The 17,430-nt window shown below is 38.8% G+C and overlaps 2 protein-coding genes across 5 annotated transcripts in view; one reads left to right on the forward strand and one right to left on the reverse strand.

Annotated features, from left to right (window-relative positions):
- LOC126194978 (medium-chain acyl-CoA ligase ACSF2, mitochondrial-like) overlaps nt 1–17,430 on the reverse strand; it is a 452,087-nt gene that overhangs the window by 116,692 nt on the left and 317,965 nt on the right. The gene's annotated exons all lie outside the window — the stretch shown is intronic.
- On the forward strand, nt 6,715–13,961 carry LOC126194979 (uncharacterized). 3 transcript variants are annotated; one of them, XM_049933394.1, is made up of 5 exons: nt 6,715–8,031; nt 8,269–8,325; nt 8,402–8,473; nt 8,738–8,939; nt 13,283–13,961. In XM_049933394.1, the coding sequence occupies exons 1-5, from the start codon at nt 7,543–7,545 to the stop codon at nt 13,309–13,311; spliced, it is 849 nt and encodes a 282-aa protein (XP_049789351.1). In that variant the 5' UTR covers nt 6,715–7,542; the 3' UTR covers nt 13,312–13,961. The 3 variants fall into 3 exon arrangements, with proteins under 3 accessions (XP_049789351.1, XP_049789352.1, XP_049789350.1); XM_049933395.1 differs by lacking the exon at nt 13,283–13,961 and having other exon boundaries at nt 6,715–7,638; nt 7,768–8,031; nt 8,738–9,083; XM_049933393.1 differs by lacking the exon at nt 13,283–13,961 and having other exon boundaries at nt 8,738–9,083.

Genomic DNA, 17,430 nt, shown 5'->3' on the forward strand with positions numbered 1-17,430 from the left:
TATGTAGGTGGTAGTAGTGTCGACAAAAAGTTCTTGTGTGTGAAGTTGCCATGTAGAACACCAGGTGTAAAACTTTTCTCCCGAGTCTTGAACTGTGTCGGAACAAAAGTGAGGCATTCATATGACTGTTTTCATTTCTCTAAACTTATACAGATGTCTGAGTTCTGCTGTGTTAACATTGCAAAGTCCTGTAGGCATGCATAGTATTAACCAAAACTGTCATATTGGAAGCAGAATCAAACGTTACTTGATATTTTCAGGAGAAAAGAGCAATGTTGCTTCTTATTAATATAATACATTCAGAGTCACAGCAGTATTTGACCAACCATAACTGATGCTGAATGTGCATGTCGTCATATAATATGAAAGGCTTATTTCGATAGTGGTACAAGTCCATTACCTCCACTTTTCTGTCTATAATGCTTCTGAAATTAGTGATCCAAACAAACATAAATAAAGGTTCATCTCTAGCAAGAAGCCATATGCTTGAATATTTCTGGTATCTCAACTGCAGATTTTTCAGTGCTCATTTAACTTTACGACTCTGTATCTCAAAATGAACAAAAATGGACTTGTACCACTATTGAAATAAGCCCTTCATATGCACACACAGCACATCGATCTCGTGAGGCACAACGCTCTCATAACGAAGTACGTACGTTGGTCAACAGATGACACTAGGAAAAGTATGTTAACTGCGCTTTTTAGTTGCTACTTGCGACTCTTAGTTGCGACTTGTCACAGAAATCGCAGTTTGACTCGGTAGCGAATAGCGTAGTATGAACTTTGCTCAACAGATGGGAGTGCTAACTGCGCTTTTTAGTTGCTACTTGCGACTCTTAGTTGCGATTTGTCACGGAAATCGCAGTTGGACTCAATAGTGTATCGCAGAGATGGGCGTAGTACGAACTTTGACCCACAGATGGCACTGTTAACCGCGCTTTCTAGTTGCTACTTGCGACTCTTAGTTGCGACTTGTCACGGAAATCGCAGTTGGACTCCATAGCGTACCGCAGAGATGGACGTAGTACGAACTTTGGCCAACAGATGCCACTGTTAACCGCGCTTTTTAGATGCTACTTGCGACTCTTAGTTGCGACTTGTCACTGAAATCGCAGAAAGCAGTGCTAAATTCGACCAATAGATGGCTCACGTCTTTGAATGTGAAATACTTATTGCGACTGCTAACTGTGACTGAAATCGCAGTTAGATTCTGTAAAGTTGCTACTGTGATATCTGTGACTTCTCAGTCACTGTGATTTCTAACAGATACGCGATTTCCTGCCCACCACTAGAATAAAGTGTACAGCCGTGTAATACAACAAAAAATATACCTAATGTGACAGATTCGTTTACTCCTGTGCTGTAAAAGCTAGTCCTATTGGGGAAAGTGTGAGTACGCTAATCCAAGTTTTATGTCAGATTTGGAAACTGCTCGATTTCTCCAGCTACAGCATGTTTATAACATATGAAGACATGCAGATCGAAAAGGTTGACAGTGTTACATTTCTGGGACTACAACTCGATGATAAATTCAGTTGGGAAGGGCATACCACATTTTTTCACTATCATTTCATAAGGGAGCAAAGCAAAAGTTTTTCGCATGTAAAAGCGTGTACTAAAAATCGTTTGTGGTATAAATTCAAGAACATCATGTAGGAACCTGTTCAAGGAACTTTCTATTCTAACCACTGCTTCCTAGTATATTTATTCCTTAATGAAATTTGTTACAAGTATTTCCAACCAACAGCTCAATACATAATATCAGTACTAGAAATGGGAACAGCAATCTACATAAAGACCTAAAATCACTTACCTTGGTCCAAAAGGGGTCCAATATTCAGGAACATGCATTTTCAATAAACTGCCAGCAAGTCAGCAACCATTAAAATCTTGGTTTCAGATAAAGCACGGTTTACAGAGTGTTTTAAAGACTATTTGATACAGAAGTATCTGATTCCACCCGTCATCAGTATGCCGGAAATGGCTATTTTAAGTGTGTCTATGACGTCACTACATACACATGACAACAAACACGAAGATACATATAAATAATACAATAACATCATCATCATTTAAGACTGATTATGCCTTTCAGCGTTCAGTCTGGAGCATAGCCCCCCTTATACAGTTCCTCCATGATCCCCTATTCAGTGCTAACATTGGTGCCTCTTCTGATGTTAAACCTATTACTTCAAAATCATTCTTAACCGAATCCAGGTACCTTCTCCTCGGTCTGCCCCGACTCCTCCTACCCTCTACTGCTGAATCCATGAGTCTCTTGGGTAACCTTGCTTCTCCCATGCGTGTAACATGACCCCACCATCTAAGTCTGTTCGCCCTGACTGCTACATCTATAGAGTTCATTCCCAGTTTTTCTTTGATTTCCTCATTGTGGACACCCTCCTGCCATTGTTCCCATCTACTAGTACCTGCAATCATCCTAGCTACTTTCATATCCTAACCTCAACCTTGTTGATAAGGTAACCTGAATCCACCCAGCTTTCGCTCCCATACAACAAAGTTGGTCGAAAGATTGAACGGTGCACAGATAACTTAGTCTTGGTACTGACTTCCTTCTTGCAGAAGAGAGTAGATCGTAGCTGAGCGCTCACTGCATTAGCTTTGCTACACCTCGCTTCCAGTTCTTTCACTATGTTGCAATGCTGTGAGAATATGCATCCTAAGTACTTGAAACCGTCCACCTGTTCTAACTTTGTTCCTCCTATTTGGCACTCAATCCGTTTATATTTCTTTCCCACTGACATTACTTTCGTTTTGGAGATGCTAATCTTCATACCATAGTCCTTACATTTCTGATCTAGCTCTGAAATATTACTTTGCAAACTTTCAATCGAATCTGCCATCACAACTAAGTCATCCGCATATGCAAGACTGCTTATTTTGTGTTCACATATCTTAATCTCACCCAGCCAGTCTATTGTTTTCAACATATGATCCATAAATAATATGAACAACAGTGGAGACAGGTTGCAGCCTTGTCTTACCCCTGAAACTACTCTGAACCATGAACTCAATTTACCGTCAACTCTAACTGCCGCCTGACTATCCATGTAAAGACCTTTAATTGCTTGCAAAAGTTTGCCTCCTATTCCATAATCATGTAGAACAGACAATAACTTCCTCCTAGGAACCCGATCATATGCCTTTTCTAGATCTATAAAGCATAGATACAATTCCCTGTTCCAGTCATAACACTTCTCCATTATTTGCCGTAAGCTAAAGATCTGGTCCTGACAACCTCTAAGAGGCCTAAACCCACACTGATTTTCATCCAATCGGTCCTCAACTAATACTCGCACTTTCCTTTCAACAATACCTGAGAAGATTTTACCCACAACGCTGATTAAAGAGATACCTCTGTAGTTGTTACAATCTTTTCTGTTTCCATGTTTAAAGATTGGTGTGATAACTGCTTTTGTCCAGTCTGATGGAACCTGTCCCGACTCCCAGGCCATTTCAATTATCCTGTGTAGCCATTTAAGACCTGACATTCCACTGTATTTGATGAGTTCCGACTTAATTTCATCCACCCCAGCCGCTTTATTGCACTGCAATCTATTGACCATTTTTTCCACTTCCTCAAATGTGATCCTATTTCCATCATCATTCCTATCCCATTCTACCTCGAAATCTGAAACATTACTGATCGCATTTTCACCTACATTGAGCAACTCTTCAAAATATTCCCTCCATCTGCCCAAGGCATCCACAGGATTCACCAGCAGTTTTCCTGACCTGTCCAAAATACTTGTCATTTCCTTCTTACCTCCCTTTCGAATACTGCTAATTACACTCCAGAATGGTTTTCCAGCAGCTTGACCCATAGTCTCCAACCTGTTTCCAAAGTCTTCCCACGATTTCTTCTTGGATGCTGCAATTATCTGTTTGGCTTTGTTTCTTTCTTCAACATAACTTTCTCTGTCTACCTGGGTTCTGGTATGTAGCCATTTTTGATACGCCTTCTTTTTCCTTTTACAGGCTGCCTTGACTGTATCATTCCACCAAGCTGTTTGCTTCATCCTACTTTTACACACTACTGTTCCAAGACATTCTTTAGCCACTTCTAGTACTGTGTCCCTGTACCTTGTCCATTCCTTTTCCAATGACTGTAATTGACTACATTCAATAACATCTCCCACCAAAAATACAATCAAACCAACGGGACAACTGCGGGAAGTTGGGGGTTTTAGGGTGAAGATAAGCTAGTAAAAAAAACACACTATGATCCCAAAACACAAAATGAAGAACAAAAAGGAAAAAATACAGCATTCTGCTACACCAACAAAAATCTGCAGGAATCGGACACTTCCCTTGAACAATATAGGTCAACCATAGGTGACCATACCAAAACACCAATACCCACAACTAAAAGTATGAAAATTAGAATCGGACAGTTCCCTTGACCTACATAGGTCGACCTCAGTTGACGATAGTAAAACATCAACACATACAACTATGAAAATGGGAATCGGTCATTTCCGGTGACCTATATAGGTCCACCACAGCTACTGATGCCGAAAAACCAACACCTACAACTGCGAAAAATAAAACCACAATCCCAAAAGTCAACAAATCAATCATCCCTACATAAATTAAATCACATTCAATACTTCATAAATACACAAAACATCACAGCTAGAAAAAAAAAATTAATTACCACCAGCAAATTCCGGCACTGCAAACTAGATCGGCAGCCCCCCCCCCCCCCCCACACACACACACACGTGCCGTAATGACATTCACACACCACAACACCTTTACGTCGAAGCAGACGCTTCCATTGACCCCTCCTTCTACTCTGTAGATGAATATCGTAACAGAGACTGATGGACCAGCTTAGGTAAAAATTCTGCTGTATTTCAGTTTTGACAGCACTTGGTTGCAACAGTCAAGATCGGGTATTCTGTGTATGATAAATTTATTAAAAGTGCGTAACTGTGTTTTATTCTGACAGTGTATTAATTTTGTAAATATTAGCAGTTACTGTGATATATTCACATATTTTGACAATCTCCTGACAAATGATGACGATAATAATTATTATATTCAACTGTATTATGTTATTCTTTCTGACATGTTATTTGTCATTCGTGATGGCCAGCGGCTGTTTCCGAAGAAGTACTTAAATATTTGTTCGCTCCAGTAAGTATCGTCTCTGTAATATCACCGGGGTCTAAGACTGGAGTCACTAGGTTCGTTTGAGCAGTTACCAGAATGCGCCAGACAACAGGCTGTACTGCGCATGCGCAGCTACGATGACGTAGCCAGCCCGTGCTTGTGGTGCTTGCTCTGCTCATACGCTTTTCGTCGTATTTCTGGTGGGGCATCACGTGACCATGTGTAGCCGTGCGGCATGTTGTTGAGAGGACATACTGAATTGTACTGAGAGCAATTGTTTTTCATATCCTACACAGATAAAGGATGCAAATAAGGAAGCAGTTCTTGGCTTTTGAGTCATTTCAAAATTAGACTCCACAGCTCGAAGTACCATAAAATTTTTGACAGATTTTTTTTTAATTCGTGCTCTGCAATGTTGTTATGTAGCATTTCCAACACGTTTACATCTACACATCACTGCAAAAAGCTACTAGGATGGAATACAAATTACTTGCAACAAAAAAAAAGAGAGAGTTTCTTGTGTAGCTTACACCGAAATGAAGGACACTAAATTTCATGACTATTTCAAAATGTGAAAAAATTAACACGGTTGTCTATGAGGCAAAGAAACTGTACAACTGACAGTTTATATTCTACTCTAGGAATAAATATGAAGCCATGTGGGGAGTTAAACCGATAAAACCTGGTATGCTGCCAGTCTAAAATTTAGCATAGAATGGCATTCTATAAATTTAAGACGTAAACACAAATTAAGAAATAACTTCAGGCCCAGAGGAAGTACGAGACAAGTGCCTTGTGATCGAAAAACACTTTCACAGAAGGCAGATCTATAAAATTCTGCTACAGCTGTCATTATATTTGAAACAAAATATTTAGTTCAAAACCACTGACCAAATTTGCCTACTTAGCTTCAAGTCAATGTTTACGTATGTTCGTACGTATATAGCATTAAGAGATCTTACAGTGTCATACAAGGAACAGGACATCAGAGACTACTCCAGCAGCATCGGAGTTCCATAAACCATACTAAATGCTTCATTCCGCTCTAATTGCACATTTCTATGTCCAGATGGACTCTGAAGTTCCTGATATTCAGCTTTTCAAGTGGTTCTCGTGATACAAATTTTCTTGGAGGTCCAGTGCTGTATTCTCATATTTGGTTCTTTATTATGGTATAACGTCATTCGTCCCAGAAAATGAAAATTTGCACTTTAAATTGAACGAGGTTGAAAGTAGCCAATAGCGCGGAATGAAAAACTTCGTTTCGTTTCAAATAAACTAACTGCCTCAGCGGAAAAAAAATTAACTGAAGCAAATTTCTCTATAAAACAGACAGAAATAGCTTCATTAAGACATTAATGGTTGATTACTAATAACCTGGAAATAATATAAAATCAGAAAATTGAAACTACTAACTTATTTTGGTCTTTCATGGTTATGAGAATGTATATTAATTCACTTGATGGCTCCCGGCCACAGAAATCTGTTTTATTTACATTTGACGTGGGAGCTGTAAACGAAGACATGGCCACGGGTCACGTGAGGAAGGACCCCCCACTATAACTCAGCTTGCTCTGCGCATGCGCGAATCTGGCAGCTTGGGCGCGCCAGGAATATTTTTCCGGGTAGCTTCTGGCTATTTGCTGCTACTGCTCGTACACCAAACAGCCACGCTCCAAGTAGCCAGAAGCGGGAGGAAGGCACTGCTCATACGCGAATTCAGCTCTGCGCATGTGCACGAGCCCAAACAAAGTTATTCCGTTATCAACTTCCAGGTTACCTGTATTGACATATGAGGCGGTGGCCTAAGGGAACGACCGTACTTGTTAATGCCTGTACTGCATCTCCTATCAGCCACCGCTCGGACATTAGCTTTATTTAATTGTTTGTGCTAAAAGTAAGGAAGGCGCACGATATAGTACACAGTTATTATCAACAGATGGCGCACAGTCTCACAGTTATTCCCGTGGCCTATAGAACGCCTTCCAAATGGTCTACCCTCTCCTTAAGCCGGTATTACACGACGGTCCGCCGCGAACGGTACTGGTCTGTCGCGACAGCCATCTAGCGGTAGAACGGGTGAAACTACGAAAATTAGCAGACACATCCGCGCGCCGGAACAGAGAGCAGTTCAAAATTCCCGTCAACCCGCGCATGCGCACTAGGCTGCGAAACTTGCGCATGCGCAGAAGCGGGTACCGCAGTGCTTTCTGCTTGTTGTTTGTTTATGGTTGGGTGTGTAGAGGCAAATTACAGTTTTTCGTGTTGGAGATTTTTCCACATTTTTTTCAGTAAGTAGGTTTTTATAAATGCAGTTAAAAATAGTATGCCAGTTGACTTTCTTTTATACTAGCTGTTTGTGAACGCTTATTGTTCTATTTATTGCTTCATATTCTAGAAATGGAATGGAACAAACAGGCTTTAAGGATCCTTATTCAGGCGTACAGCGAAGAAAAGTGTATGTACAACCCACAGGACCCGCAATATCATAATAAGGTACGTCGGCATCGTTTATTTCTGAGTAATATGCATATTATGTTACACGATGATTTTCGATTCGTATATCAATGCCTTAGCTTACGAAAGTTCATGTTTGATTTCATTGCATCTGTTGCTTTATTTCAGAATGCCAGGAAAGAGAAACTGACAGTGATAGGCAGTAAAGTTCGCGCACTTTTGCCCAACGCAACAGATGAGGACTGCAAAACTCGATTCATGTCTCTGCGGTCGCACTTTTGTGGAGAGCTTAAAAAAATTAGAGCCAGTGAGCATAGTGGTGCAGGGGCAAGCGAAGTTTACGAGCCTGCTGTGTGGTGGTTCAATGCTTTGAAGTTTTTGAAGGACTACGTGACACCGAGGAAAACAGTGACAAATATCCCAAGCCGTATGGTAAGTACAAACATTTTGTTGCCTTCCTTTGTACGAATTCTGCTTTCTGTAAGACAGCTTATTCTGATTTCAGGTTGTAGATGGATATTCCATCTCAAGTAGTATATATGCTTATATTAGTGAATGATATTTGGGAAAACAAATCACGCTTTAATACTACCATGTGTATTCGTATTTTTCAGTGTTATGAGAGGTTCACAATCTGCTATAGACTAACATGGGCCTTTAATATTTCAGATACCACAGCCACTCTCATCAAATCCATGTAGCACGACCACTGTCAATGACCCTTGTGTAAGTATTTACCTACATTTAAATAAAAGTTGTAAATAGTAATTGCAACAAGTGAATAACACATCAACTATTTCAGAATACTGAGGTGACCACAGTTACTGAAGAGACCATAGTAAATGAGGGATATATTGAAGATGACAACAGCAATGTAAGTGCATAAACGGTATTCTCATGTGTGTCAATGACAGTTCATTAGCCATGAAGCTGTCTTGACCAAAAGAATGTAACACTTTGATTGTATTGTATATATTTGCTCCAACAAAATAGTACTTCACTTTCATACAGGTTACTTACATTACTTATATTTTACACAGAGAACTTTAAACAGACCACTGTAGTTTACATAACCACTTTAATGTTAGATATTGTATTACGTATGTAGCACAATACTGTATCAGTTTTCTATTTCCAGTACTCCCAAGACATATTTACTGTGGAATTGTCAGAGGGAAGTACACCTGTGTCAACGCCATCATCTCTAAGTGAGCAGCCCTATGCTTCAGCCAGAAAGAGGCGTAGGAAGGACACTGAGGATGAATTAGCCACCTCAACATTGTCAGTCTTAAGAGACATTAGAGATTCAATTAGTGGCAGTAATGAAGATGACAAGTTTGGTCAGTATGTTGCTGCTGAATTGAAGAAATTAAAAAATCCGGTAATTAAGGCTGACGTGAAATTAAATGTCATGAAATGTATCATGGATGGCATACATAAAGAAATCTGTAACTGATTTTAAAGTTAAGGCATTGTATTACATTGATGAGTCATTTTTAAATAAAAGATTGCCTTCTGTACATTATTACTGTTAAAAGTTGTACTTCTTAACGGCTTCCCACTGCCATGAAACATAACCTGTTGTACTAAAGAATTCACAAAATTTTTCGCTCACTTCCCTGGCACACAGTGACGTGCGATTTCCACTCTGCTGGGGTATGCTAGAGAGAGATTTCTCTCCTCGCCAGGAACCATTGTTTATGGTGCACAAGTCTGTGTTTTCTGTATCAGCAGCTGTCACATATGTGGTGTCTGCCTCTTCAATCAAGTAGTTGTGCAGTATGCATAAAGTCTGAACAATTAATTCCACTTTCTCAACAGGTAGTCGCATTGTACTGAGAAGAACTCTGAAGCGTTTGGCCAGAATTCCGAAAGTGTTTTCCACTACTCGCCTTCCTCTTGACAATCTGTAGTTAAAAATCTGTTTGGACTTCTGGTTCTGGCAGTCTCTATAGGGTTTCATAATATATGGCTCCAGGTGAAAGGCATCATCAGCAAGAATCACATATGGCACTTCAATGTTTGTGCCAGGAAGTGATTTTTGCTGTGGTACCTTCAACCAGTTTTCCCGAAGTGCACTGCTGATCGGCTATTTGCATACACCCCACCATCACTCACTCTTCCACTGCACCCAATGTCAATCAAAGAGAATCGATACCTAGCGTCCACAATAGCTAGTAAAACAACACTGGAACTTTTTATAATTGAAGTATGTTGAGCCAGCAGTTCGTGGTGGGGCAAATGCTGTGTGTTTCCCATCCATTGCACCTGAAAATAAAAGTAAGCAGTTTTATATAGCAGTACATAGACTTGCAGTGTGGGAGATAAAAAACTGCCTAAAGCTGAGTCTGATATACTTCATTAAAAGCATTTTAAATACATTTCATTATTGTCAGATTTTCTCCATATTATGTAACTTAATTCTGTGGCTTACCAATGCAGTTTGGGAACTGCCAAAGTTCATCAAATTCTGTGGCAATTTTATTCCACTCTTCTTCTGTTGATGGTGCCTGTAATGTTATATACTTAATTACTGTCTGAATGGCACATATAAATACACACATATATCTTCCAAACTCGAAAAAATAACACAAATGTACCTTTAAGTATTGGTCCTTTAAAGTTTCGCAAATTGCAGTGCATACATCCACAATAACTTTTGAAATGGTAGGCTGTGCAATTCTGTGGCTGAAAGCCAGACTCTTAAAAGATTCCCCAGTCGCCAGGAACCGTAATGTTACAGCCAGCCTGCATCGTAACAGGGCATGTAACGAAATTGTATGAGACATCTTGGTTGGAATGATCACAAAACGTATAAACATACAATTCTTACCTTCGAGAAGGTGAGATAGCCTCCCTCATGACTGTGTCACACTTTTTGATTCTATCTTCTATTATAGACAGCAGCTTCTCGAAACAGACCATGTCCATCCTAACGAAGTTCCGAAATTCTTGCGGATCTTCGGGCCTCAGTTCTTTCATTAAAAGTGAATATATTCCACTGCCTTCGTCCCTTCTTTTCAGCCAGGGTCCAATCCAACAACGCCTGGCTTTTCGTTTTCGTCGCCGTTCTGCCCTAATCTGAAGATTTACTGCCACTACCAGGGCAATAGCTTCAAAAACAAGTGGATCTTCCATGTGTAATATGCTGTATAAATGTAAATTTCGATATACATATACCAGTGTAATCAAGTGTCGTAACATAAAAATAGTGAGTATGTAATTCAGAGCAGTTGTAACCTACATAAGAGAAAACAATTACTTAGTAAATAACGGTAAAGAAAACAATTTCTTATTAAATACGAACCTTGAGCTCACAGAAATAATTTGAAAGTATCCAGTGTATCATACCCTCGTTCCTGAGTTGCTCGCGGTAGATCGGACGACTTTACAAGACAGCACACGCTTATGTTTTCTTTCCGCGCGCGTATCGTCTGCTGCTCGCGAATATCGTCGTCTGCTGCTGCGCATGCGCACTAGGTATATCCCGCGTGGACGGTGTAATAGGTCGGACGTGATCCAGTATGTGGTTACAGGTATGCACGCTAGGGGCGCTGGTGCATAGGCGTACGCTTTCGCGCATCGTGTAATACGGGCTTTAGTTCCTACTCCTAGCCAGATCTCCGATGAGTTGACGGGAAAGCGTAGTACGATCTTCGGTCAACAGATGGCGCGAGGCACTGTTGACATTAGACAATTATTGAAATAACTGCCTGTATCAGAGGAACGGATATCGCAGTAACCGTTACTTTTCAGTAACCAGTTACTTTTTTCAGTTACGTTATTTTTTGCCAACTCTAGCAGTAAGGAAGGTCAGAGACATTGTGACCAATATATTAGATCTTAACTGCATAAGTGCCGAAGAAAATAGTGTTTCGTTTTCTTGCCCTGGCAATTCTACAGTTTAACTGGTATAGGTTAAATGAATTCTGTATTCTGCAAGTTCAACCAATATAGCCTTAAGCACAGTCATACTTACGTAGTTAAATATCTCAGTATATGAAACTTCCTGGCAGATTAAAACTGTGTGCCCGACCGAGACTCGAACTCCCGAGTTCGAGTCTCGGTCGGGCACACAGTTTTGATCTGCCAGGAAGTTTCATATCAGCGCACACTCCGCTGCAGAGTGAAAATCTCATTCTGGAAACATCCCCCAGGCTGTGGCTAAGCCATGTCTCCGCAATATCCTTTCTTTCAGGAGTGCTAGTTCTGCAAGGTTCGCAGGAGAGCTTCTGTAAAGTTTGGAAGGTAGGAGACGAGATACTGGCAGAAGTAAAGCTGTGAGTACCGGGCGTGAGTCGTGCTTCGGTAGCTCAGTTGGTAGAGCACTTGCCCGCGAAAGGCAAAGGTCCCGAGTTCGAGTCTCGGTCGGGCACACAGTTTTAATCTGCCAGGAAGTTTCATATCAGCGCACACTCCGCTGCAGAGTGAAAATCTCATTCTGGATCTCAGTATATCTTTATACTTACTGTTTATGCTGTCTGTGGTTAGGAATAAAAGTCGGTTTATAATTAAGTACATACACTTAAGATACAGACGACTTTCGATGTATTCTGCTTCTGTATTTAGTGTTTCTTTTTGCTGTAAAAGTATTTAGGAAGTTGCCTGTTCAAAAACACGGAATGTGGTGTACCCAGAAATTGAAAATGATGTAAAAACAGTGTCTCAGTCGCTTGTTTTTAATAAATTATTGGTGGTAATTTGAAGTCAATGCAAGGAATGTTACTATTAGGGAATATAGTAGGCTTTTGACTTTACAGTGAACCATAGACAGGAAAAATGAATGAGTACATGAATGGATTAACAGGTCATCACAAAATGCAAAGGGAGAAACTGTGAAAACAAAAAATAAAAAATACTTGTGGATTTTACAAATTCTTACTTTCTGGGTCTGGAATTTCAGATACATGCCAGTGGCCTACACAGCTGTACTTGAAAGCAATTGTGTGCTCATGTTTAGCCTAATAGGTAGCACATAAGTGGCAATGTATTAGTTCATCATATTGTCAGTTGTTATGTAAGTTATGAACTGATATATTGATTAGGAAATAGCAGCTGAAATACAAAAGTAATACAGTGTCTATCTGATAAAAAGCACTACCTTTAAGTATTTCATAGTTCTAAAGGTTACACAGTGTGACAATTACTTTGTATTATTCTGTTACTGTTTCACAGTTGCTTCTATGGATTACACCTGTGTGAGTTTGGTGTCATCGTGCTTTCTTGTGTCCGAGGTATGTGTGAGTGGGGGGGGGGAGGTAGGGGGGGGGGCAATAGAACAAGACATTAAGCAAAAATCCCACCCCCTCTAGTGAATATATGAGCTTCAAGGGTAAATTATAAAAAAATTATCACTGTTATTGAATTATGATACAAACATTAGTCAATGTTTGTAATTATTGATGGGGCAAGTACTTACTCCATTTCACCATCTCTTTAAGAGCTTGTTGCCATGACATGTAACTGCATGTGTTTTGATATTGTAGTGTTACTGTTTTATAGAGTTACTGTGCCATGGCCACATTTATCACTTGAGTATTCTTCTGCATTTTAGTTGGGAGTCTATTTGTATTTTAGAACTATAAACTAACTTTATAAACATAAATTGTTTTCACACTATTAATATGGTCATCACATTCAATTGTAAGCACCTTTTTCATTTTTTATTCATTTTTAATTACAGGTATGTCATGTTCACTTTCACAAGGATGATGTTATTTGGGAAACACAAATTGTGGATGAAAGGACTGGTCAGTTATTAAGAGCCCCCTTCTCAAACCACGTTTGAGACCAGATGCAGTTCCATCACTACTCCCAAACTGTCCTTCCTACCTTTCAAAGGAAGAAAGTAGACGTGAAGGGCCAGAGGAGAAAAAGCAAAGGCTTGAAAATGAGCAGTTAGCTGCAGCGTTACAATATAGTTTAGCGTCACAGAAGGACTATGAAAACACTTTCAGCTTCAGTTCTTTAGAAGAGTTGATGTTGCGTACAAAGGAAGTGGATTTGCCCAATGAGTGGAGTGTGATCGAAAAACACAGTGATTTTGTTTGTTTTTTAAAGATAATAAGAAAACCAGCACCACTAATCACACATTCTGTCATTATAAATAGTAATTTAAATGTTTCATTTTTTAAGAAAGATGTACAAATTAAGACATTAAGAAAAAGATCTTTTCCTGTGATTGTAAATAATATCCATGAAATTGTCAGTGTACTGCAGGAGTTTTCAGACACAGATTGTGGGCACTCAGAAACTTTTATAGATAGTATTGTAGAGATAGTGAAAGACAGTCTAGGAGTGCTGAAAGACAGTTTACAGGAGAGTGAAAAGGAGATGGTAGACTTTATATATGAACAAGTTAGTCTCATAAATGTCAAGAAATTTAATCATAGGTTTAGTTCTACATTTATGATACTGTGTTTGCTATTTTCAATTTCATCTCATGCTTACAATTTTTTACGTAGCAGCTCATTAATGAAAATGCCACATCCAAGCACTCTGCGTAGGATCTGCAGCAAATTTAATCTGAATCCATCTCATGAAAGGCTTGGGGGAAGTAATTTCCAGTCCTGTGCAAGACAGAAATTTCAATACTTGAACAGCGATGATGTCAATGTTGTTTTGAGTGTAGATGAAATTCATCTAAATTCTTATTTGGAATATAAAGGAGGTAGTGTTTTGGGCATGTCGTATAACTCGGAATGTGCTGCAAATTCAGCGTTTGTATTTATGTTGCAGAGTGTCAAGTCTTTGTACAGGGATGTTGTTCACATTTTACCGGTGAAAACCATTTCATTTAATGCATTATACGATGTGCTATTGGCCATAATAAATGGCCTTGAACTAATAGGCTATAGGGTTTTTTTGTGTGGTAACTGACAACAACAAAATCAATAGCAAAACCATGTCCATGTTTTCTCTGGATAAAGCTGTTAATATAGTTTTTAAACATTCATCTGATCCTAATCGCCAACTTTTCCTTTTAATTGATGTCATACACATTGTTAAATGCATAAGAAATGTGTGGCTGAAGCAAAAAAATGATGGTAAAGGTATGTTTTATCCTCAGTTTCCAGTTAGAAAAGAAGTGGAAGAAAATAAGTTTTCTGTAGCTTCTTTTAAAACACTGAAACAGATTTATGACATAGATTCCAGTTCTTTAGTAAAATATTGTCACACATTGTCTCTCAAATCACTTTGCCCTACATCGTTAGACAAACAGAGCATGAAACTAGTGCTGCAGATATTCAATCGACATGTGTCAGAGGGCCTTGAGGTAGCTAGTGATAAATTTGTTTTGAGACATGCACCATCAACAGCAGAATATATTCGAGTAACAACAAAATGGTTTGATGTCATGAATGTGAAATCAGTGTTTAAAGGGAAACACAAACAGAATCCTTATATGGAGCTGTTGACAACTGATAGCGTTTCTATGAAATTTATGCTAGATTTTCTAGACTGGCTTGATGTGTGGAAAGCAAAGGGTTTGTCAAGTGGGTTTCTCACAAAAGAAACATTTTTTGCTATTCAGCATACAACATATGCCGTTGTAGAGATTGCTCGATACCGTACTGAAGAGCTAGGTATGAGCTATTTAGTGACAGCCAAGCTACAAACAGATTTGCTTCAGCGGCGTTTTGGAAAGTATAGACAGCTTGCAGGTTCCCAATACAATGTTTCAGTGACACAAGTCTATGAAGCAGAAAAGCTTTGAATTCAAAGTGTAATGCCTTTAGTTTTATGTTCTCTTCCTATAGCAATATCACAGTAGGGGCCATACAAAATTTTATGTTTTTTGAAGTTGAAGAAACACACACATTAGACATAGAAGTCAGTGTAACTGTAGACGATGTTCTTTCAGTGAAAGATATTGCAACGTCTTTAACTTTCATTGCAGGCTACTGTGCTCATGCAGTGATTAAGAAGCTGAAATGTGAGAGTTGCCTTAATGAAATTAAATAAAAATTGAAAAGGAGTTGCCAATAAACGAATATTTTAGTTTGATACAGAGACTTGATCATGGAGGACGAAAATACCCATCAGGCACTATTTTAAATATGATTGTCTACACTTATATTGTCATCAGCAAACTTCTCAAAGAACATGAAAGAGATTTTCTTGCCTGTACGAATCAACGTGCTATTGCCCGTGCAGTAGCACTTGCTACTCTTCAAGAAAATGACTTTTTATTATTTGATGGGGTATGATGCAATGGACATTCCACCCAGGCAATAATGAAAAGTGTTGTTTGGGTTGGTGTCAATATATTTCTAAACAACTACTGTAAAAAGGTTAATGGAAAAAAAATTCAAAAAAACAATCAGTTAAAACTGCAAACTCTTACAACATAATTTTGAAATCTTTATCTTAGATTCTTTTTAAATCATTAATACAAAACCTGTCATCAGTAATATTGCCACATCAACAAATGCCTCTTAAGCTGAACTAATTAGGTTAATCTGAAACTAGTCAAACTTACCAAATTGCAACTTATGGCTGAGAGTTTATATAAATATTTTAATATACAGCTGCTAACAGCTATAAACACTAATAGCCTAACTTGAAATTTTTATCAAAGAAATTAATCTTTATATTAAAGAATCTTACACTAATTCTTTCTCAGGTGAAGTTGGGTGGTGAATGATACATAGAGGAGGGAGGGGAGGGGGTGTGGCAAGCAGAGAGGACCAATAGTATTCTTTTTATAGTATGTGAAACCTAAAAATCAATTAACTTGGTTTTCCGAGTATGACTTAAACCACTTCTTTGCTGCACGCCTTATTCATAGTATTTCTAATTTGTGTAATAGAGTTATGTGGCCCAACATGGCACATGCCGTTGACAAAGACAAGACAATGCCATTTTGATCACCTTCCTTTATTATTTTGAGAAAAACTTACACAAACTGTGCTATAGCAGACTTCACTTTTTTTTAAAAACAAGATTAGTTTGTTTTGGTGATAAATGGAAGACAAGAGCAAAATTGCTCTATAGTTCTCTACATTCTCAGCAACACTTTTCTTTGTATACTAAAGTTATTGCTTTAGCTTGTGATACGTCTGAGAAATCTGCCAATTTGTAATGATTCATTAATTGTTACTGTTGAAAAAGCTACTATAGTATTTATGCATTCTTTAGGTAGACAAACTTCGATTTCACGTAGTGTTTGTGGAGTTCCTCTGTCTTCTACTACTGTCACTGTTATGAGTGCAGATGTGCATGCTATGACAATTGCTTCTCTTTTTCTGAGTTTACTACTTTCTCTGCAGCTGTTATAACTGTTGTTCTCTCAACATTTTCTTATGTAGATCATGTTTGTATATATTTTACTACCATTACAAAGGGAGAAGCTGGTAGGGGAGGGCTTTGCAGTACTTTCATGGCCTTCTTTGTGTATAATGATTGGCAGGTCTCCTCATCTAATAGTAATGTAATTGTGGAACAGCTCTCACTTCTGTTACAAGCACTATTGAGTGCCACTAATCCTCAGGTTGACTAATTACTGAGCTCTTTAAATAGATGCTTGCTCTGTGCCGTAAAGTGCCTTCTTGTTAGCTCATCTTTGCTGCGGAGGAAAATATCTGAGGTGGACTCTCAGGTACGCCCTTCTGTTGGCATTTTGACTATATTTGTTTATAAAAGAATATTCAAAAAGCTTAAGCCTGTCACAATTGCTTTTCACTCACCTAATCTAATTAATGTAACCAGATCATATTCCAACACCACTTGACACATTTTTGCCACATAACGTACACTTACAGATTACTTGCAATTTACAGGGTGACCTAATATAATGTCTGTATGCATTGCCATTTTTCTACTACAGTG

Source organism: Schistocerca nitens, chromosome 7 (genome assembly GCF_023898315.1).
Source record: "Schistocerca nitens isolate TAMUIC-IGC-003100 chromosome 7, iqSchNite1.1, whole genome shotgun sequence".
Lineage (NCBI taxonomy): Eukaryota > Metazoa > Arthropoda > Insecta > Orthoptera > Acrididae > Schistocerca > Schistocerca nitens.

What these genes read in the sequence shown, in the direction of transcription:
- LOC126194979 (XM_049933393.1), top strand. Translation starts at nt 7,543, where the DNA reads ATGGAATGGAACAAACAGGCTTTAAGGATCCTTATTCAGGCGTACAGC. An exon ending in CAAATATCCCAAGCCGTATG is followed by an intron (nt 8,032 to 8,268) that starts GTAAGTACAAAC and finishes TTAATATTTCAG; the next exon opens with ATACCACAGCCACTCTCATC. An exon ending in CCACTGTCAATGACCCTTGT is followed by an intron (nt 8,326 to 8,401) that starts GTAAGTATTTAC and finishes CAACTATTTCAG; the next exon opens with AATACTGAGGTGACCACAGT.